The sequence below is a fragment of the Geospiza fortis genome, unplaced genomic scaffold (genome assembly GCF_000277835.1).
Source record: "Geospiza fortis unplaced genomic scaffold, GeoFor_1.0 scaffold162, whole genome shotgun sequence".
Taxonomy (NCBI): domain Eukaryota; kingdom Metazoa; phylum Chordata; class Aves; order Passeriformes; family Thraupidae; genus Geospiza; species Geospiza fortis.
Window position 1 is genome coordinate 8,923,292 of NW_005054316.1, and position 23,735 is coordinate 8,947,026.

Here is a 23,735-nt window from a genome sequence, read left to right on the forward strand (position 1 = left end):
AATTGTACTGTAGTATTTTTCTGGCTTTCTATTCTTTATTTTTTTAATAATGGACAGCATTTAGTCTACTCTAATTTGCCTTCACTTTTAGAGTAGACTAAATGCTGATCACTGTGGACCTAAAGATAAGATTTACAAATTGTGCTTGCTAAATTCTTTGATTTCTATACTTCTAAATAGTTTAGAAGTATTTCAAAAGTAGTCAGTGAAACAGCTTGATGTTGCTGATCTCTAAGAAGAGGTACAAAGAAACACAATTTAATTAATGAGACATACCTTCATATCTTCTCTCATTCATTCCAGAACAGAGACATTTTATGACCATTCTGTACACACCAATAACTTAACCATACATACCAATAACTTAACAAAATTTCTTTAATAAATTAATAAATTTGTGGGTTTTTCATTTTTGGTTTAGACTTTGCTTGTATTCTTTTTCTGATGTGCCAAGAGTTAGGTGAAAAATAAACAGCACTTCCTCTCCGTTTCTGTTCTACTCACACTTTGGAGCAAAGTCAAACCCTTTGAAGATGCCTCAGCAGAATCTGGACTGAAAGCTGTTATACCAGCTATCATTAGAGTCCGGGAAGAAGAAGGAGTCTCTATTTCTTCACTCTTTCAGTCAGTAACTTTGGATTATAATAAAAGGGAGACATCCACTGTACTGTTAGATATGGCACAAGGTGTTTTTTTTGTAATCATTTCCCCTAGTAAAGGAAGATGCCTAGCTCCATTTGAAGCCATCATGAGGAGGAATGAGGCAGACCTGGAGATGGGTGTGCTTGTTTAGTTATAGTTACTGGAACTAGAATGTAGAAAAATATTATATTTACCTTAGTGTGTAAGGGCTGAAAAATATTTGGTTAGTTTTAGTTGTCAGTATATTGTGTATTCTTCTTTTTGGGGTCTCTCTGACTTCTTATTTGGTAGGATGTGTATGCAGATGAACTCCTTCAGTTACTAGTTATTAATCATACCTAGGTAATCCATGGTTTTGTTTCAATAGTGACAGTGGTAATGGTTGCTGTTACAGAAGTAGGAGCAATACAGAGTACGGATATGGAATCTCACTGACTCATGGACTCTGCTTCCTATTTTTAGTCTCTAATGAAAAAGGAAAAAAAATAAGCTAGTAATAGTGCTGGTAAAATGAATTATTCTTGTGAGATTCAAGATTACCTTGCATGTTTTAGTGTATGGCAGGAGCTGTGCTAGTCCAGAAGCCTGGACAACAGGATGTGACTCGATCACGAGTTCTGTTTTTATCACTGGCACTTGGAAACTCCTCTGGCTTGCTTTAGCATCTATTACCAACTTGTCTTCACGTGAGAAGATGGGGAGGAGGGTTTGAAGAGGAGTGAAAGCACTTCTTCCAATTTACATCTGCAGAGCATTTTCCTGGGCAGATAATTAGTTCATACATATGTAATTTATTTATTTCAGAGCTTTTATTTAAGTTCCATTTTATAATTTTGAATGCATGTTATTATATTGGGTTTTACTTGTATCTTTTTCAGGAATTCAGTCAGAAGTTGCAGTCTAAGCAGTCAGCTCTCACCTCTGTGACTGAGAAGATGAACAAACTAACCCAAGGACAGGAATCACCTGAACACAAGGAAATAGGAGAACTGAGCAACCAGTGGCTGGACCTCTGCCTTCAGGCACATAATTTGCTCATGCAGAGGGAGGAGGATCTGCAGAGGACAAGGGATTACCACGATCGCATGAATGTCGTTGAAGTTTTCCTGGAAAAGCTCACAAAAGAGTGGGACAACCTGGCTAGGTAAAAAAGCAAACTGTGCATATGTGCTGAAAGAGGAGTTTGCAGAGTGTCTCTAAGTGGGAACCGCTAAAAATCCCTTTTTGCATACTTAATTAAAAGCACACCTCCCTTATTAAGTATCAGGCAATTAATCCTTTCTGTTAAAATGGATAGAGTTTGACAGGTCAGAGCTTCAGTGTTTGTCTTTAAGGCAAGCAGTGATTGATCCTGTCTCAGGGTATAGCATTTCCTGATATTTCAAGAATGCTGACTATTTCATTTAAACTCTTTCATTTGAGGTGGTCCATGAATTCATGGTTCATTCACTGGTTCATTTGCATTGCGATACTGTTATATCAATTAGACTATTATATTAAATACTAAATATAGTAGTTACTATTATCTTAGTAACTACTCCTAAATATTTGCAGCTGCTTTGCATAGGATAAGCACACCAGCTGTGAGTAAAATTGTGAGTGTATTGCTGCTCCTGTCACTGCCATGGAACACGATTCACTTCAACCTCAATACTTGCTGTTGTTCATATGTGCAATATAATCAGTATGGTCTGTATTCATGTACATGTGTATGGTCAGCCTGATGACTATTCAGCAGATGAAAGGGAAACTAATAAATTTGTGAAGTTTTTAAATTAATGTTCAAGGCTGCTACCGTCAAGTGAATCTGAAAACGTAGGTCTTTATATCATATTGATTTCAGTATGCAGTGGGCTTATAATCAATCCCGACCTCTTTTAAAAGCCTGTGCTGAAATAGGGTCTAATAACTCATTTTTGTCCTGTCCTTTTTGATAACAGATCTGATGCTGAAAGTACAAATGTGCACCTTGAAGCTTTACAAAAACTGGCAATTGCACTACAGGAAAGGAGATTTGCTCTGGAAGATTTGAAAGATCAGAAGCAGAAGATGATAGAACACTTGAATCTTGATGACAAAGAATTAGTAAAGGAGCAATTCAGTTATTTTGAACAACGCTGGACTCAGCTGGAGGACCTTGTCAAACGGAAAATTCAAGTTTCTGTTTCAACCTTGGAAGAGCTCAACTTGGTGCATTCCAGATTTCAGGAACTAATGGAATGGGCGGAGGAACAGCAACCTAGTGTCTCAGAGGCTCTTAAACAGAGCCCTCCTCCAGATATGGCTCAGAGTCTTCTCATGGATCATCTTACCATTTGCAGTGAGCTTGAAGCCAAACAGCTTGTTCTGAAGATGCTTGTGAAGGATGCTGACCGGGTGATGACCAACCTAGGGCTCAATGAAAGGCAAGAACTGCAGAAAACAGTGTCTGATGCACAGCACCACGTGGCTTGTCTCAGCGATCTGGTTGGCCAGCGGAGAAAACACCTGAATAAAGCACTGTCTGAAAAGACACAGTTTCTCATGGCAGTCTTTGAGGCTACAAACCAAATTCACCAGCATGAGAAGAAGGTGATGTTTCCAGAACATATTTGTCTTTTGCCAGAAGATGTGAATAAACAGATCAGGACGTGTAAGAATACCCAGGCTAATCTGAAGGCCTATCAAAATGAGGTCACAGGGTTGTGGGCTCAAGGAAGGGATTTAATGAAAGAAGCAACAAATCAAGAGAAGAGTGAGGTGTTAGGTAAACTGCAAGAACTACAGAATGTGTATGACACTGTTTTACAAAAGTGTAACCAGAGATTGTTAGAACTGGAGAAAAATATTGTTTCCAGGAAATATTTCAAAGAAGATTTGGATAAAGTTTGCCATTGGCTAAAACAAGCTGATATTATCACATTCCCAGAAGTCAATGTAATGAATTCTAACACTGAGTTATACAGCCAGCTGGCAAAATATCAACAGATTCTTGAGCAATCTCCAGAATATGAAAATCTGCTACTTGCACTGCAAAGAGATGGCCAAGAAGTCCTACCATCACTCAATGAAGTGGATCATTCTTATCTAGATGAAAAACTTAACAGTCTCCCTCAGCAATTCAATATTGTCACTGCTCTGGCAAAAGAAAAATTATATAAGGTTCAGGAAGCAATTTATGCCAGAAAAGAGTATGCCTCTTTGATTGAGTTGACGAGTAAGGCTCTGACCGAGCTGGAAGACCAGTTTATTAACATGGACAAAGCTCCAGCTGCTGTTTCAGCCAAAGAAGCTGTGTCACTCCAGCAAGCCTACAGAGATCTCTTAGATGAAGCCACAAGCCTTGCTGCAGCAGTGGATGAACTGAACCAGAAGAAGGAGGCTTTTCGAAGCACTGGCCAGCCCTGGCAGCCAGATGAGATGTTAAAACTTGCCACGCTATATCACAAGTTGAAAAGGCAAATAGAACAGAAAATCAACCTGTTGGATGACACAATAGAAGCATGCCAGGAGCATGAGAAGATGTGTATGCAGTTTGAGGCACAGCTAGAGACAGTGAAAAAGGAGCAGGTTAAGGTGAATGAAGAAACTCTCCCAATAGAAGAAAAGTTGAAAATATACCATTCTCTGGTGGGCAGCTTGCAAGACTCAGGAAGTCTTCTGAAGCGAATAACTGAACATCTAGAAGCCCTTTCTTCTCAGGTTGACTCGTCTGCTTATGAAACTACAAATCACCAAGTTAAGGCTTGGCAAGAGAAGCTGAAGTCTTTGCATTCTGCCATTGTTGACACAGTGATGGAGTGTGAGAACAGACTTGTGCAGAGCATTGACTTCAAGACAGAAATCTGTCGTTCACTAGAATGGTTGAGGTGGGTGAAAACAGAACTTAATGGAACATTAAGTTTGGACCTCAAACTGCAAAACATCCAAGAAGAAATCCGAAAGGTTCAGATACATCAGGAAGAAGTGCAGTCAAGCCTCAGAATAATGAATGCCCTGAGCAATAAAGAGAAAGAGCGCTACATGAAAGCAAAGGAGCTGATACCTGCTGACCTAGAAAACACTCTTGCTGAGCTGGCAGAACTGGATGGTGAAGTTCAAGAAGCTATACACATGAGACAGGTTAGTGCACCCAAAGCATCATTAGTTTCGTGGTCACAAAGCTGAAAAAGATGGTTCTATGGCTTGATCATTACAAAAAGCTCATTTTAGTAATCCTACTGTCTTGGTTTTTGAAATTATACAGGCTACTGTGATTTTGTGTTTGTGACTTTCCCTTTTATTTCAGGCTACATTGAATAAAGCATATAGCCTCTGCCAAAGGTACTACCAAGTGATGCAGATAGCAAATGACTGGCTGGAAGATGCTCAAGAATTTCTTCACTTAGCAAGAAATGGTCTAGATGTTGAGAACTCTGAGGAGAATCTAAGGAACCATGTTGAATTTTTCAGCACAGAAAGTCAGTTTAATGATCATTTGAAAGTGTTACAAGGCCTTGTGTCTGAGATAGAGCCCTTTTTACAAGCCACAGCAAGTGAACAGCTGAAGCAGAATGTAGCTGCATTGGAGGAAAAGGCCAAAGGGACAGAGCAAGAAGCCAAAACCCAGCAAGAGCAGTTACAAAGGTATCTTCTTATTTTTTATTTTATTTTTCCTTTTCTACTTCATTTTAAGATCACCTTGTTGGTAATGAAAGAAGGAATCAGAACATTAATTAAAGTCTTTCAATATTTGTGCTACTTTTGAGAGAAGTGGATGTTGGGGATTCAGAGCTTTTAGATTCTGTTTTCTTTTCTGCCCTTGACTGACTAGTTGTGTGATCTTAAAGGAGCTCTGGTAGAATTATATTAAGCTTGGAACAGCACAGAGAAGAGTAGGGAATAATTGTTCTATATTTCACCTGACAGAAGACATACGCAGAACAAATGAAATTAAAGCAGAGATTTTGAACTAAAAGGAAATACCTTTTTTAAAAGCATAATGATGTTTCTTATTATTCCTGAATGTTCTGAATCCCATAAATTTGGTTAGGATTAAACCACAACAGAGGCAGTCTCTGAGGAAAAGTCAAATGAGGGCTATTAAATGCTCAGCTGTGTTTTCTGTAAGGCATAGCTGAAAATCAGGAGCATATGCTTCTATGTATGCTGTTTCCCAATAATCTTTTTCTTGGACAGTACTGTGTAACAGCAAAACTAAGCAGTTGCATTAGAAACTAGGTGCATTAATATTTCTGATTTTCAAATGTTTTTATATAGCATTAAGTTGTTCTTTCTGGAACTGTATTGGTTTAAGGTGTGCTTCTGAGTGGCAGGAGTACCAGACATCAAGGCAGAAGGTGATTGAAGTGATGAATGACGCTGAGAAAAAATTATCTGAATTTTCAGTAGCTAAAGCTGCTTCTTCTCCTGAAGCAGAAGAGAAGTTGCTAACACATAAGGTAAGGTACTTATAATTGCATGAAATCCTCTTTCAAGTGAAAATGAATGTCTAATATGTAGGTCTCTACCTGAGGTAACATGAATTTGAGTTTTTAGATCTTTACCTGTAGAGCTTATTGGTGTCATAACACACCAAGACATGTTTAGTGCTGCGCAAAACACACATTTGATTTGTGGAGTGACTGAGGCAGATATCTTTAATCGCTTTTCAGCTTGTTGAAAAGTGCCTATGACTGTAGAGAAGTGCAAAGAGTCAGGAGGTTCCTAAAAGCCGTGGGTCTGTAAGCCCCAAAATTACATACCCTTCAAGAAATTCAGATCAATAGAAACATCCATCTACTTTTGATCATGGAACAGGATAGGAAGAGTTTACTAGGCCATGAAGAGTTGGAGTTTAATATTAACTCTTGTTTAGTCTAAAAGCAAGAAATATAGCTTAAAAAAACCTTACTTTCTCATGCTTCAGGTACTACTCAGTTGCCTTAATATAGACAGTCAGTGACACTTCATGCATGCTGCTAGCTGTGTCTTGTGAAACCAAGAATCTCCCCTACGAGTAATGTCATGTCTGCCAGATTCATGAGAGTGTCCTCAAATCCTTGGGCATTTAAAAAGTTTTAAAGATTAGCAGGACATAAATGTACACTTAAACACCTGAATTGCTTCTTCCATTTTTAGACTGTTTAGAAGTCAGTCCTTGCTATGAGAAGGACACTGAATGCTTATTTTCATCCCTTTTGAGGGGCTATCAAGGAAGAGAAAAACTGATTACGCCAGATTTCTGCTACTTCCAGAAGTTTGCATTTTGGACCAAGCAGCTATAGCTAATATATTGCCTATGAGAAATAAAGTGAGACCTAGCCACCTCACTTGAAATGCAATACCTCCTCTTCATCTGCAGTGGATGGGGGTGGTTCACCTTACCTGCATGTTGAATGCTGATGAGTTGGCTTGTGGAAAAGGAAAACAGCGTCTATTTTTACTTTTTCAGACTCTTGTGTCCATAGTGAATTCTTTCCATGAGAGCATCACAGCCCTAGAAGAAAAGGCATCACAGCTGGAAAAAATCAGCAATGATGCCAGTAAGGCATCTATAAGTAGATCCATGACAACGGTTTGGCAGCGCTGGACACGGCTCCGGAATGTAGCCCAGGAACAAGAGAAAATTTTGGAAGATGCAGTGCAGGAATGGAAGGGTTTTAATGATAAGGTAAATTCTAGTCTTGCTAAATCCTCCCTTATACATAGGTTTTCATTCATTATGCTTGCTGCCTAATTAATCATCTTGCAGTAGAAAAAACTGATAGCAGGAGTAACTGGATTTTTTCCTCAGTTCAGAAAAACACAGCTGTGAAAGATCCAGGTTTAGAAACATTGCCTCCAAAGTTTGGACAGTTCTTCTCAATGCATACATTGTATAGTACATACAGAGTTGTTTTGTTTTCTAGTGCTTCTTTAGATTCTTCTCTGTTTCCTTTCCTCAGATGTTCTGTCCTAGATTATGTTAACCTCCTTTTTTCTTCTTCTCTCTTTTGTCTCTCTTTCTTCTCTCTTTCTTTTTTCTTCTTTTTTCCCCCTGAAGAATATGAAGTTGCTCCTTTTAAGCATAAGCAGGGAGGATAGTGCCTGTCACTGCTCATTGATCATATGTCTCTTTTTTCCCTTTATATCCTACCTCAATCTTCTTATCTGTCATTCTCCATTATTCATGCCCAGATATCTGATTCTCTAGGAATGAGGATAATCATTTTGTTAAATGCATGGGTGTACCCCAGGGTGGAGCTCTAGTTCCTATGGAAATAAATATAATAAATGTTGAAGATTATAAGAAGACAAAACTGGACACAAAAAAATCCTTTAGCAAGTCCTGATCCCCTGTGAAGAGCAAGGGGTATGGTACAGTAGAGCACAAGCCCTATACCACAACAGTTTTATAGAATCTAAATGTACAGCACTGGGTCTAGCACCTTTCAGTGTCAGTTGTACTAGCTTCTTTTGTAATCTTACTATTGACAAGGCTGTATCTCCTTCCATAGATTCAGAAAGCCACCATAGCTATAGATCAGCTACAAGGTCGCTTACCAGAAAGCTCAGTGGAAAAGGCATCCAAGACAGAGCTCCTGGAACTCCTGGATTACCACAGCAATTTCCTGCTGGAGGTGGACCACCAGCTGTCATCTTTGGGCCTGCTCAAACAGCATGCTGTCAGCATGCTTCAGGATGTGGAGGTAAAGCCTCCATCTCAGAAGGAACTACCAGTTATGCAAGAAATCAAAGCAATGCAAGATCGATGCCACAAGTAAGGAAATATTTTAAAAGATTCAGCAAAAAAATGGTACCTTGTAATTCATTATTAAGAGCTTATGTATCATTTTTAGATCATTAACAACTAACATGCCTAAGTAAATATTAGCTATTATTTTTTAAATAAGCATCCATTTTAATTTAAAATTACTTTTAATTATCTTGAAATACCTTTTTTGCCATTATTTTTTATTTCCTTCAGAAAGAGTATGCCTTTTAGAATATTTCTTGCCTTGCATAATAATACGAATTGTGGGAACTCAGCACATCCCTCCGGATGTCCAGAGTTGCCGAGGACCCCATCGGGGGCTTGGAGACCCTGGCATGCTGCCCAGAATGCCTGGTGGCTTGATTTTGATCCTTCTAGCAAATTGCCAGCTTGGCATGGGGATGTTAAAGCCACCCAGGTTTGAATGGTGTAATAAACAAGGTGTTCACAGGGTGAAAATGTAGATTTTAGGATTTTTGATATAGGGGTTATGGGGACAAGATGGAGGAATCGGGGCGTGTCTAGTCCTTCTTTCTTCGTCTTGTTCTCCATTTTCAGCTGTGATGTTGGCACTTGGGGATTGGTTTAGAATAGAAGTGCACTGTCTAACATAGGTGATAGGTATTGGGAATTAAAAGTAAATATTATATACGTAATTTGTAGCATAAAAATACGACACCGCCTCAGGGTGGGGGAGAGTACTTGTGGCTGCCGTGCTGAGTGGACCTCGGCTGGGCAGAAAGAAAATTTTGTAGATAAGAAATAATAAACAACCTGAAGATCAAAAAGTGAAGAGTCCAGGCTCATTCTTCAGAGAGCAGGCTGCCGCAGAACCACCCCACACATCTTGGGGCAGAGAACAAAACAGCCGACCCGAGACTAATTTTCATACAAGCTGCATAACCTGCATTAAAGTTATAACTGATTTTAAACATTTCCATTGTTTCTCATATTAACAGTGATCATTTATCTTTTTGTATCCTCTTTTATTAGCTTATCACTTTCTTTCCCTTGTTTGAAGTACTGAGGTACTAAAAGTAGGTCCTGTATGACATTTATGGGGGAATGTAGAGCATATGCAAATGAAACATAATTTTTCACCTTGAGGCCATGCAAATGTTTATCTAAATCAAAAATATCTCCCTGTCATGTAGAAAACAGGTAGTTTTATGTTACGTTTTGACATAAACCTCATAACTACACTAAGATACCATTAAGTGGATCTCCATGGTTGGAAGACAAAGAGAAATGAGAAATTACAAAATTGTAAACCCTGCATCAAGCCTGTGTAAAGTTTATTGTGTATGTTTATAAATAATTATGGTAGAATAGCAATCCCTGTAGAAAATGTTACAATTCCATTTCTCACTTACTTAAAATTGGTTTCTAAGGTACAGGGTCTGTGATGACCTCCTGCTCATGTAAATAAGGCATGATTTATCTGTGCAAGGTTATGCAAACATAAATTAAATATGGCAATATACATGTCACATGTGTAAGAGCTACAAGTAGTCCAATAGAACTTTCACAGAGGTGTAATTTTTTACAGGAGATCCAAGTTCTTGAGGAAAGTGCAGGAATTCTGTCTTAGTGGAAGTGTGGAAATAGGCCATGTTTAGATACTTGATCCATAACTTAACCTAAGTATTCTGCCAATGCAAATCCCATCAATAGGAGTGGAATTTATCTCATGTTATTTTACATTCTAGATATCAATATCAGAGCAGATTGTCCTGCTCTCTAATTAGTGTAGAGAAATAAACAAGCGTAAGATACAGTTTTTCTGACCTATTTTAGAAGTTTCTTTTGGAATGACAATGAATAATCCTAGTTCATGCCCTGTAATTGCCTCTAAGACAATCAGGGCATTCTGTGGTGATAAGCTCAGATGTAGCGATCTCTACTGTATACATTAGCATTTTTTCAATAGAATTGCATGCCTGATGTCCAAACATGTAAAACCAAAGAATGGACATGAAAAATGTAATTTATTTAAATTTATTTCTCTGGATGTGGTGTTCTTTATCATTATCTTTGTTGTTCAGCATGTTTTGACCAAGCAATGTTTTTAGACATTGCTTAATTCTTCACAAATAGTTATTGTTTCTTTCTTTCTGAAGTATGCAACAGAAAGTTAAAAAAGGCGTGAAGATGGTGAAACAGGAGCTGAAAGAGCGTGAGGAGGTTGAAGCAGAGATTAATGTTGTGAAGTCCTGGATCCAGGAAACAAAAGAATATTTATTAAGCCCTGATGCAGAAGTGGACATTCAACTCCAGGAGCTGCAGGTAGGCCACATTTGTCAACTTCTAAATCACAGTATTTATCTTCATTATAATCTGCTAGTGAATGTTAATAGTTTCAAAACCACTACAAATTCAAATTAGACTATATTCATTTAGTAATCCGATACTCATTTAGTAATTGTTTACTAAGACAATATTCATTTAGTAATCATTTAGTAAAACGAGCATTTTAGTAACCCACTAGACAAATTCATAAAGCATGAAGTAGATGATGGAGTGTGATATTTTATTTTAAAAGATGTTTAAGATGTATTCTCATTGTTCTTAACAATACTTTTTTCCCGTCATTAGTCTCTCTTCGGTGAAGTTACTACTCATCGCCAGGCTGTTGAAAAACTGGCTGAACAACAACAGAATAAATACTTGGGGCTTTATACCATTCTGCCTTCTGAACTCTCTCTTCATTTAGCAGAAGTTGGACTGGCCCTCGTTACTGTGCAGGATCAGGTAAAGTGCAGTAGATAAGTGCCAGACAGATCTATAGCCCTTCTTTGGGCTTTATTACTTGGTATCCTCCTGTGGCCAAACTGTGGCAACATAGAATACTTTTATTACCTTCATCCTTTGAACTAAAGTTAAATGAAAGTTAATTTCCTTTAAGGAGGAGTAATTTCTGATTATTGAATTTAATTTATATTGTTGACAGATTCAAACTAAAGAAAGAGAAACTCAGCAAATCAAAACATTGAATCAAGAGTTTGATCAGAAAATCCAGGGGATAGCAAATGAACTAAATACCATTCTTTCCAAACTGAAAAAGAAAACAAATGATATAGCACAAGCTAAACTTGAACAAAAGGTAAGACAAGGCTTTCCTTATGTGGTTATGCCATAAATTTTTCTGAATTGGGAAGCTTATTTCATACCAAAGTGTTGTTTGTGAAGACTTGGAGAACACAGTTTGTTAATGTAGTTCAACAGAAAACTTAACCAGAAATGAGGCTTGACTGAGGAGATTTTTAAAGCTATAGTCTTTGCAAACTGGCCTACACAGGTAACAGAATTTTAAGGAAGGAGCTGAGTGTTGAAGTCAGATGGACAAAATTTCACAGTTCCTTTTCAGTAATGAGTATGACTACAATCTGGGAAAGCCTGAGGAACCTTCAAACTGCTCCTTGTTCTTGTCTGTACTGAAAAGATCATTTGTTATTTATGATAAATAGGTCCATAGAATTTTACTTGTAGCCCATCTCACATTTGGTTCAACAACGAGGTAAAGTACTCATGCAATTAAGAGTAGTGCAAATGGTTCTTGGTTCTTTTTTGAAGGTTTTCTTAATTTTAGGTGTGTACCACACTGAGGAAAAATCATCTGTACTGAAGTGTAATGGCCAAATTAGGATTACCATATGAGAGTAAGGGATTTTGGGGAGAAGACAGATGGAGAAGGGGTTGGCTGAGTGTTCGGGGCTTTTTTTTGTTGGTTTGTTATTTTAAGTAGGCAAAGATAAACTTGACTGAATTACTGTCTGAAATTAAGCAAAGCATACAAAATAGGAGAAGATTTAGCATGACTGGTATGTCATAAATTACCTGTTTATTTTCATGAGATGCTCAAGGTGTTCCAAAGTACTGTTTACTTTACAAGAAGTGTCACTAAACTATATCCCTGGTGTATCTCCTTGATTTCAGTAAGAAAGCAGAAAACCGGTGAAATCTGCTTTCTTATGTTGCATAAATTAAAACTCTCTGTCACTGGAGATGAAGTAATGTTCCATCTGCTTTTATGCATTTAACTGATAGTCTGGAGACTGGGTTGGCTTTGGTTACAGCAGTAAATATTTTTATATTAACATTGAAACAGATTGTGAAAAAATAAAATAAAAATCTGTTTTAAATCCTTGCGACTCAAATGGGTCCTTCCTTCACAAACAGCTTCTAAATTCTGCATAATATCTGTAGTAAATACATTTATTTATGCTTGCTGTAATGTGTGTGTCTTTGTATTTAGATAAGCAGTTTAGCATCTGTCTTTGTGTCTACATGTAGACAGTTATGTCTCCAAATTTGTGGAATAATACTGACTTATCAGGATGATTGATCATATCTTGCACTCTGAGATGTGTCTGCCAGGACAGCCCTAACCTGAAGAGCTTGAAGTCACTTCTTGAAGCACCTGTAGCAGTGTTGTGAATGATTCCAGTTTAAATTTGTAGAAATAATTGGAGAGAGGCTAGGCTCCCAAGCAGTGGGACAAGAGGCAATGGTCAGAAACTGATGCACAGGAAGTTCCACCTGAGCATGAGGAAGAACTTCTTTACTGTATAGTGTCTGTGCAATGCAGCAGGTTGCCCAGAGAGGTTGTGGAGTCTCCCTTTACTGGAGATACTCAAGAGCCTTCTGGACACAATCCTGTGTCACGTGCTGTGGGACAACCCTGCTTGAGCAGGGAGGTTGGACCAGATGACCCACTGTGGTCCCTTCCAACCTAACCTGTTCTATGATTCTGTGACTTCTTTTTTTTTATGTTTCAAAAACAATGAATTTTGAACACCTTGGATATAAAAAACAAATACAAAAATAACCAGTAGCCTCTTCTCAAGAAACTGTAGCCCAAGAGTATGTTTTAAATCTGTGGGAAACTTGAAAAACTTTTTAGGCTTCCTTTTCAAAATATTTGTGATTATGGTAGGAAAAATTGATTTTAAACTATGTTTCTATTGTAACAGTCTAGCACAATCAGGCTGCTCCTGCATCAAGATCATGCTATGAAAATGCAAGATTCAAATTAAAATTAAAGTTTTCATAATCCATTAATGAGTGACTACATTTTTATGACTTATAAACTTATATTTTAAGACAGCAATAAAACAAACCCCTTTTCCAATAAACAAAAATCCTTGTCATGACAGTCTGTGCTGACAATTTGTTTCAGAAACAAACCCAGAAAGATGCCTGAAAACAGTTAATGTCGCAGTCAAGTGACTCAGTCTTTGGCTACAGCAGGGAAAATGGTTATCCATTCCAGCCAGGAAGTCAGAGGAGAAAGAGTAATGGCACATACTTAAGAGATGACCAAATATCCTGCTATTCTGCCTTCCTGCTTAAAAATGGAAAAAAACTATGGAGACTTTGGACAGGCTATAAAAGTTGCAAGTTGGACTAGAAATAATCAACCAAAAAGCTACCACTTCCTGGATCACTGATTTTATTGTTTTTCTGCCTAGATCCTTGGTGACGAGTTGGACAGCTGCAATATAAAGCTGTTGGAGTTAGATGCATCAGTCCAGGACTTTGCAGAGCAGAACGTACCCCTGGCCAAGCAGCTGGCTAACAGGATAGGGAAACTCACTGCACTGCACCAGCAGACCATACGGCAGGCTGAGTACAGAGCAGCCAAGCTCAGTCAGGTATGATTCTAAATCCTTTCTGCTGTTTCCTCGCAGAGCCAGAGGAAGCGTGCAAACATCTCATTTATTTTCCTGGAGTTATGCCAGACAGGGCATTCCTTGGCACATCTGCCTATTATTAGTCAGGGCTTGCATCACATTCCGAAGAGACAAAGGTCAAATCAGAGAGTAAAATAATTCTCAGATTTAACAGCCTCTTGCATGAATTACCTGCTGTTTGGTTCCTTTGGTGCCCTAAAAGATTGTAGATCTCACAAACAGTAGCATGCTGGAAATAGTACTTCATTGTGCTTCTCAGGTTCTCTGTTTTGTCACTGTTACCTATATTTGCAGCATTAAAAGCAAAATTAAAAAAAAATATTTTGCTTTAGTCTCAATCCATAGAGAGTGAATATAACTTGTACATTCAATAGAAAAGCCTATATACAATGGTCCCAGTAATGCATAATATTTATGCAATATTTTGGAGTTCATGAAGATGGATCTCCTGTGGTTCCAAGTCTCTGAAATTCATTCTCTTTTTTTTCCTCAATTGTTCTTATCTCCAAAGACCTCTAAGTAAAAGCAAACAAATGGATTTTCTATGGTTCTGTCATCAGTGTCCTGATAAATTATGAGTTCTCCTTTCTGCATGCATTTTTCTGTAAGAAAAAATCAAAATATCATTTTCTCTGAAGAATTGTTTTTAAGAAGGGTTAAAAATTATTATCAAAGTAAGAATTCAGACCAAGGTACTTGGTAAAGAGATTTAACATTAGGATATTTTTGTTCAGCATCAAAAAATCTGCATAGAAAAAATTATAGGTATTGGAAACTGCTTGCAAACACAGTTCAGCCACCTCAGATTTGATCCATCCTTTACAAGGAGAAAATTCATGAACATCAATGAAAATATCCCTGCTGAAAAGAAAATTGGAGCTTATGAGTACTTTGCTAAATAGAAATTGGATTCATCAGAAAGCAGAACTTTTGTCCTGTATTTTGAAATTGTGCAACATTTCATTTTTTTGGAAATATGGCAGACTGAATGGACAAAGCAGGGTGTAAAAAAAAAAAGGTGATTTGGAGGATGTAATGGAAAGAGACATATCAAAATAAGAAATTGAGCCACAAACTGAAAGAGGAGGTATTTTAGAGCTTACATGTGAGGCTGAAATATGCACAGGGAGTGAACCCTCTAGGGATATATTTGAGTATCAATGAACTCTCACAATGTGACCTACATTCTTATAGTGCCTTTTTTCCCCTAAAACACATACTCTTACTACTGAAAACATACCTATTTTAACTCCATAAATACATAAGAGAATTACTTATATAATACAGGAAGGAAAAGTTGTTAAAATGATCCCCAGGTTAAAACAATGAAGGAAATAAAATTAGTTTTTTTCATCCTCCCAGAATTGTACAAAATTACATCTTAGGCTTAAGCGAATTTTTCTTTCATCCAGGCTGCTTCACACTTGGAAGAATACAATGAGATGCTGGAGTTCATATTGAAATGGATTGAGAAAGCAAATATCTTAGTGCATGGTAGTATAACATGGAACTCTTCCTCTCAGCTTCGTGATCAGTTTAAAGCCTACCAGGTGATTATGTGAGCTATGACATTTAAAAGGCACTGTATATATGAAGTTATTTTCAAAGTAATGGAGTTCTACTTCCTCCTAAAGGCCTAGATTTCTTTGGTTGTTCTCCCGACCCTTAAAAATGATTCATTGGTTTTGGACAATTTTTTTGAAAACTGAAATAAAGATACGCTGTAGAATAAAAACATGTGGTTCAAATTTGATCTCCATGTTATTCAAGTAGTTTGGTTTCTTAGAGGCTTTTGGCTGAATAGTGTGTCTATTTTTGGAAATAGTGTGATTCCATCACACCTTATTGCAGCTCATACTGAAAAGCTTTAGTTAATCAAAGAAAATTTTCAGTTTGGGCTTCATTTCTTTCTCCATTTTGCTAAACTGCAATAGCCTTTGTTCTTTTCTAATGAGTTTTATATCAAATATTCTCAAACTGATACCTAATGGAAGGGGTTTTCCCAATCTCTTCCTGAACATTTCACATAAGAGTAATTTGCTGTGCCTGTAATTGTGCAATTTGTTCTGTGTTTGTCTGCGTGTGGAATGTGTGTGTGAGACCAGTGAAATGTTTTGATGAGGTTCAAGCTTGCCTGGTGTTACATGTCTGTGTGAAAGAAATCAAGGCATCATAAAGCGTATCACTAATACCAATGTTATATATATATTACTTACTTGTCAGCTGCATTCTTGTATATAAGTGCAGGGTACTATGTCACTCTTTGTATTCTGAATAAGAGCTTCCAGGCAATTTATTCTGAGGAAAGCTGGAGACAGAATTTCTGCTATGGCTTTTTCCCTGCTTCAAAATCTGATGATACAGGCTTAACCAATGCCATCCCACACAATGCCTTGGCAGTGATTTTTTTTAGGCAGCATTAGCAACTCCTGCCCTGCTATAACACTGCACCCAAGTACTTTCTGCTACTTTCTATTAGGTATATGAGGCTTCCATGACAAATCTTCTCCATAGGTTGCGTATATTATATTTTTACAGACAAGTGTGTGTAGCAAAACACTAAAATTAATGTGTTGGTAAGTACAGCTGCTGAAGCTTCATTACTTAATCCTTTGTTTCCCAGTCTCTATAAGCTGAAGCACTTCAGCAGACCTTCAGAACTAAGGATATTGCCCAAGCCTTGCAGGAAATCAGTGGAACTTAATCATAGGCTCATGAATGTGTACAGATTGAAGAGTTTGCAGAAAATATACTTAGAAAAATATGTGTCGTTGAGTCTCAAACCTGACATTCAATTTGTCTGTATCTCCATCTAGAGCATTCTTGATGAGTCTGGAGAGATTCATGGTGATCTTGAGGCCATGAGCGAGAGGATTGATTACCTGGCAAGTGTCTACTGTACTGAAGGGATGTCACAGCAAGTGCTGGAACTGGGGCGGCGGACTGAGGAACTGCAGCAAGTTATCAAAGTGCAGCTACCAAACCTCCAAGATGCTGCCAAGGTAAAGGAAAGCAGTTTTTCTAATGCTAGCTGGCATCTAGGGTGATATATGCATCATACTACTGTACTGAGATTATTAGCAGTGAAGATAATCTGTGGTCTGTACTGGGCATGACTTTGTTGCCTAAAGGCAGCTGTTCAAGATGCTGCCTTCAGGTGCTGACTCAGATGGGCACAAGATTTCTGCAGGTCCTGTTCGAAGTGCCCTTTCTGGATGAATATATTCGGGGTAATGGTGTGCCTCAAATAGCACTAAGCACCCATGTTTAGATACTTGAGAAGTGTGTTTGTTGACACTTAGGTTCTGCTATTTCCTTTATTCTTCTCTTAAATGATATCTAATTGCTGTTATTTATTAATTTAGATTAGTACTGGACTAAATGAGAATTCCATAGTGTAAGGCCTACAAAGGAGTGCAATGAAAAGAATGAACATGCTTTTTCAGTTTTATAAAGTATATGCTGCATTTGAGATTGCAGTACTTAAAAAAATAACTCTGCCTTTGCAATCCCTTTTTCTAGACTGTCATATGACTGGTATTTTTAGCTAATATTTTAGACATTTAAAATTAACTGTCAAAACTATGAATTGTTTTTTGCACTGTATGTAAGGGGGATGTACCTGCAAAATCCAGACAGATATATTTATAGTGATTTCTATTTTTCCTCTTATTCATCCCTGAATCAAATGTGTTACAGGATATGAAGAAATTTGAAATTGAGCTGAGAGTCCTACAGGCTGCTTTGGAGCAAGCCCAAGCCACGCTGACGTCTCCAGAGCTTGGGCATTTGAGCTTGAAAGAGCAACTTTCCCACAGACAGGTAAAAAACCAGGACCTCAAAGTTAACATTTGAGTAATGTGATCTTACATAAAGGATAATGAGTATTGATGAGACTGATTTTTGTGTTTCTTAAGTGTGTCACTGTTTCAGAGTATAGCCCCAAATTACTGTCAAGAAAATAAGGGATGAAGCGAGAAGAATCATTCCCTCAGAGGGAATTGTTGAAGTATAATTCTTTATGAGCCCCTTCTTAGACTGATGCAGTTCTGAGAAGTGTGCATCTAATCCATTTAATCCATATTTGTTATAAAGCCCAATTCTTACTAAGTGCTTATGGTCAAGAGTTTCTTAAAGTATTTCAAAAAGAAGTCAAGATTGTTATCATTATTTTACAGATAGAGATGCAATGATTTAGTTTGTTGCCAGCTTCTCCAATAGTAATCTGGAGCACTAGGAGACAATTCAGGTTTCCTTAAGCCCAGTAACATTTTTGTATGCTTAGTTGAATTGACCTTCATAAGATATTGTGGCTTCCCTATTGATCTGCTATGGAGATTTGTCAGTTTGTTAGTTTTGTTCCCAGTTTCTTAGAAGAAATAAGGCAAGTTTTAGCTTTCTGAGTTTCTCAAGACATGTTTCTTTCTGCAAACTAATATGGAGATTTAACTGTCTCAGTCTGCCAGTGAAAACTGGATGTCAGCAGGTTCACTGTAGGATAAAAATCTGCAGAAAAACATATGGAAGAAAGGTAAATTTGCACAGCTTTTCCCTTTCATTAAAATATGCAGTCTTTATTCTGGGCACTTGCAAACAGATTTCAGAATGTGGCCTTGAAGAGTGTAAGTGAAACACATCACCCACCATAAGAATAAAGAAGCATGGAGGTTACACTGGGTTTATGTGTGTTCTTGGTCCTGGCTCTAGCAGATTTCACAACTTTCTTTTGTACAGAACGGGGCTGTAACCCCTGCCCACCTGTTTCACCAGACCAGGGAGGGGATATTGGAAAGGGCCTGGCTGGCACATAGCCCCCAGGTTGCCTCTGGGTGCTGATTGAGCAATAAAGACGCCCTCTGCCAGCAGTATGGGGTCTGACAGAGTGAGGCCCCACCTGTGCTGCCTGAGGAATAGGTCATTATTTTGAAACTCTGGTTAGATTATCTACCATATGTCATGAAACTGCAAAAATAAAAACCAAACCACAATCCTGTCATCAGTATGCGCCTCAGACCCACTTAGCTATCATTCTGATGTGATACAGGGGGAGATAACCAAATTCTCTATCCCTGTTTGCCTCATTGTCAAGCTGATTTATATCTATTGAATCTAAAATCTTTTTCTAACGTGCTAAGGCTCTTTTTATCAATTTTGCCTTTTCCTTTTTTGCATTGTTTTTTTTTCATATCTGTACATACATTAAACTCCTCAGTGTAGATAAAACTAATGGTGATCAAATCTATTTCCAATCATTGCACTTAGACCCTTCTCATACATATGAACAGACAGCCTGAATGGACATCTTGTATAGAATAGGCACTATTCACAAAGGCATACAGCTTGTGAATATTCAAAGAAAAATGTTTCTGTGTAATTCTGTTCCTTTCGGTTTGATTGCCTTTTGAATTTTAAGCAACATTTTCAGCCATGGCTTGTAATTTCTAAGGAAAGTTGTGAATACAATGGGATTCATGTGCAGTTTTGAAAATGTGCTTCTGTGTCACAGCAAGAAATTCCACTCAGATTTTAACACTGAGATACATGTATATATAAACTACTCTTGTGCTGCTTCGATTTGTGGAGTTGGTAAATCTATTTTCTCAAATCTGTTAATAGAATATTTTTTTTTTACTTGGACACTTAGAAATAGGTACTACTATGCTTTTTAATTTATTGTCCTTATATCTAGTATATGGGCTTTTTGCTTATATAATCATTATTCTCATTTGACAATGAGCAACTCCAGAGAAAGTGTTTCTAATTATATGCAATTTAGAAAATAGATAATAATTTTTTTCTTTTGTTTCTCGAATGTACCATCATTTTTCTTTGGCTGCATGAAATGCTCTGGGAGTTCTGAAAAAATTGGTTTATTGTGGCAATAATTCTGATAATAGTAATTCTGTGGCAATAATTATTTTTATTGTTTCTAGCATCTGCTGTCTGAGATGGAGTCCCTGAAGCCAAAGGTTCAGGCAGTCCAGGAGTGCCAGAGTGCCCTGAGGATCCCAGAGGAGGTGGTCACCAGCCTGCCCCTGTGCCACAGCGCGCTGCGGCTGCAGGAGGAGGCCAGCTGGCTGCAGCACACGGCCATCCAGCAGTGCAACATCATGCAGGCAAGTGCAGCTCCATCCCACCAGGCACTCAGGGGAACTTCAACAGCAGCATACAAATTGTGATGAAAGCATAGAATTTCATATCCCTGGGCACTCCTCTGTTCTGTAGCACCATTAGGAGCTTCCCCAATAGTCTCAGTTATTCTTGACTTTAATATTCATGACCATGTTAATTGTTGATTTACTCATCAGACTCTCACCTAAGTTGTCTCCTTGATATTGCTGTGATTTTTATAATGCTGTTAGGATTAACTAGACAAACAGCTAATATACAATTGTATGCAGGTTAATTTTGTAAGATATATAATCAATTAATAAAATTTATATAACAGTATAACATCAGCTTATTCTGCAGATTACTTAAAAACTATTGAATTAATTAACTTTGCTATAAAAAAATTATTTTATTCTCTTTTTTTATAGTTTATATATATTTTTTCTGATTTTGGAGTCATCCGACGTCTATTAAATTTGTATTTTTAAATTTTTCTAGAGTATGAGTAAATAACATTTTGTTTGATTGTTTCGATTTATAATTAAGTATGTAAAAGGTATTTCCAAAGAAGTGAATAAGCTTTTTTCCTCTACTTGTTTCCTCTACTGGCAGGAATATACATAGCATATTCCATAGGCTAGGGTGCAACTACAAAGTTTCAAGTTGGATAACCAGAAGAGACTTGATGATTTAGGATAAGTAATGATGCCTAAATACAAGAAAGGCTACAATGTTACACTGAAAATTTAAAAAATTGGTTAGACAAACTGCTTATGCATCTATGATAGAAAGAGCTGATACTACATTGGTAGGATAATTATCTTAGTCAATCTTCATAATCCTTTCCCAGTTGTATTTTCTGTAATATCTAAGCTTTTCTTACAGTCACAAATGAACATGTGAAGTGAAAAAGCAGATGAAAATGCTTTATAACAAAACTGTGAGACTAAGCAAGGCTATCTTCTCGTGGCTGTGTTTGGTTCAGGTACTTGTTGGAATCAGAAGTTACAGCACCTTACATCAGAAATCTAAAATATCATGTTATGTGGACTGTGGGTTTGGGAAATATTTAAATAAATGAAACCATCCAAATCATTGCTATTCACAGTATTTATGAATAGATATTTTCCTGACTATACTCCTGCTTTGATCCGCAAAGATGGGAGTGCCAGATACTTCATGAGGGAGGTCTGTCATGCTTAGACTAAGTGAAAATTAATTTTCATGTAGACAATCCTTTTTCCCCTTCTCTAGGAAGCAGTGGTTCAGTATGAGCAATATGAGCAGGAAATGAAACATTTGCAGCAGATGATTGAGAGCGCCCATCGCGAGATCCAAGACAAGCCAATAGCAACCAGCAACATCCAGGAACTCCAGGTCCAGATTTCACGGAATGAGGTATGGGACCCAAAATGCATCAAAACATTGGGCTCAGAGGCAGCTCACTGACACAGACAACTCTTCATAAGCAATAGTCATAAGATAGCTGAGTTGCTTTTCAGATTTTCTAAAGGCTAGTTGAGCAGATTGGCTTAATCCCAGAGAGGGAGCTCCTGCTACTGGTACAGTGTGGACAATTCATTTGTTGACATTAAAACTTGACTGAGGAGTGTCCCAGAAGTCAAAGTTCAGCAGTTGGTCAGTTAATCACAACTAGTTTGGTGATCCATATGTATGTATGTATGTATATTTTAAAGAACTTGTACATATATGCATGTATATCCTGAAGTACTTGCTCATTTTCATCCCAGTCACATTCTGTAAAGAATACCAATAGACTTGAATCAAAGGAAACCCACAATAGATTTGGAGGAAAACTGCACCATTCACTCCAAAAGTTTCTTTAAAATCTTTGTAGGGAAGATTTTTGTGCTCTGGAGTTGCAGGGCCTGCCCACAAACTCATGAATTGACAGCTCTTGAAGAAATCACAATAGGCTCTGTGCAGCCTTCTTGTTGTGCTGGCTTGAGAGCTCCTCCTGAGCCCCTTTCACCTCCACCTGTCTGTGATGAAATTCCTAGGATAGATAGAAAATGCACCACTGAGCTTTGTGTGTCACTTCTGTCACCAGATGGCACCATTTCTTTACCTTTGAATTAAAGCCATCCGTCTTGGTAGGTAATATAGCGTAATGTTACATGTGTTGCTCATTTTCTATACAGTTGTTACAAGTGTTATTTAGTATAAATTCAAGAGCAGTTTGTATATACAAGCAGGTTAGGTTTTATTAGTATTGAATTGATAATGCTATTATTATCTAGTCAAATACTCTGGAAGAGTAATGCAGGAGAGTAAGCAGTGATTCAGGGTAATATTGATGGAGGAAGGAATAATGCTGCAGGCAGGAAGGAATTAAAAATGGGGCAGCTTGAAGTTTCATGTACATTTGAGCAAGTTTAGTAGCTAGGAGTGGTCCTAAACATCTGCAGGAAGACAGCAGCTTTATGATAATGCACATTTTGGGATCAGCCAGAACAGACAGACTTCATACATGCAAGCTTTACTGCTTGGGGGTAAGGGAATTTTTGGGATAATCATATTTTTTGAATATTTTTGGTTCATGTTTTCTTTGCTAAATACCTGTGAAAAAGTATAACATGAAGTGAATGTTCTGAACCATATCTTATTAGACTACTTTGAAAGTGAAGTCTGTTGAGATGTTTGTTAGGTGTATTATTAATTTAAAAAGATATCAGTTACCACATCCCCTGTTAAAGGCTGTATGTAAAATAACTTAAGGGAACATTTGTATTAGCTAAAATTAGAATTAAAATAAGAGGAAGGAAGAAAGTAGAAGGAAATTACATCTTGATTTTTGGGAAGTTTGTATTAGTATGCATGTATGTAAGGAGATACCATGTCTACTGACCCGTGTTTCTTTAGAATTTCAGAGAAGAATGGCAAGTGGCAAGTGTCTCCATACTTGAGAATTATTTTAATGGAAAATACAATAGCTCATGGGACATTGCTTTTATCAGATGCTTTATTATTTTTAATTTTCTTTTTCAATCATATTTTTGCTTACTCTTCCTTTTTGTCAGTTGAAAGAGACATTTTAGATACTCAGTGCATTGGACATTAATACCACAAGTGTCATTGCACTTGGTAATGTGAGGGAATAAAGTATACTGAATGACAATAATTTTCTACTGGGGCTCAGATATGTCATTCACTGAGCATTTGTGAATGACTGGAATTTGCCAAAGAGCAGATAACTATTCAAGCTGCTAGCCATTAAATTTACGGCTTAATTTGATTGCAGCTTGGTTTTTGACTATTCTGCTTGGTGTTTTATAATCAAGACTTTTCTTAGTCTCCAAGGAAAGCTTTGGAGCACCAAAGAGAGGCCCTTTTGTTGCTAACATGACAGATGGTGACAAGGTGCCATTGAAACTCAAGTAGTGAAGTGTCATCGTCAGTCTTTGAGCTGTTTCAATTCCTAACTTGGTACTTCTTGCAATGAGTGTTCTGCACTGTAATTTTGAAGAATTTTCTTACTGAAAATATCATAAAACCAAAAAAATCTAATTTATCAGCCTGAAGCAGTAATCTTATTTACTTCTGAAAAGATATTG

General features: G+C 37.5%; 1 protein-coding gene across 1 annotated transcript in view; it reads left to right on the forward strand.

Annotated features, from left to right (window-relative positions):
* The window catches only part of SYNE1 (spectrin repeat containing nuclear envelope protein 1), a 241,632-nt gene that overhangs the window by 122,119 nt on the left and 95,778 nt on the right, over window positions 1-23,735 (forward strand). The window contains exons 75-89 of the mRNA XM_031056245.1: window positions 1,521-1,786; window positions 2,583-4,743; window positions 4,910-5,247; window positions 5,918-6,062; window positions 7,055-7,273; window positions 8,100-8,362; window positions 10,477-10,642; window positions 10,952-11,107; window positions 11,307-11,459; window positions 13,828-14,010; window positions 15,462-15,599; window positions 16,866-17,051; window positions 17,749-17,871; window positions 19,983-20,165; window positions 21,415-21,558. Coding sequence (XP_030912105.1) covers window positions 1,521-1,786; window positions 2,583-4,743; window positions 4,910-5,247; window positions 5,918-6,062; window positions 7,055-7,273; window positions 8,100-8,362; window positions 10,477-10,642; window positions 10,952-11,107; window positions 11,307-11,459; window positions 13,828-14,010; window positions 15,462-15,599; window positions 16,866-17,051; window positions 17,749-17,871; window positions 19,983-20,165; window positions 21,415-21,558 — 4,824 coding nt within the window. The remainder of the gene's footprint in view (window positions 1-1,520; window positions 1,787-2,582; window positions 4,744-4,909; window positions 5,248-5,917; window positions 6,063-7,054; window positions 7,274-8,099; window positions 8,363-10,476; window positions 10,643-10,951; window positions 11,108-11,306; window positions 11,460-13,827; window positions 14,011-15,461; window positions 15,600-16,865; window positions 17,052-17,748; window positions 17,872-19,982; window positions 20,166-21,414; window positions 21,559-23,735) is intronic.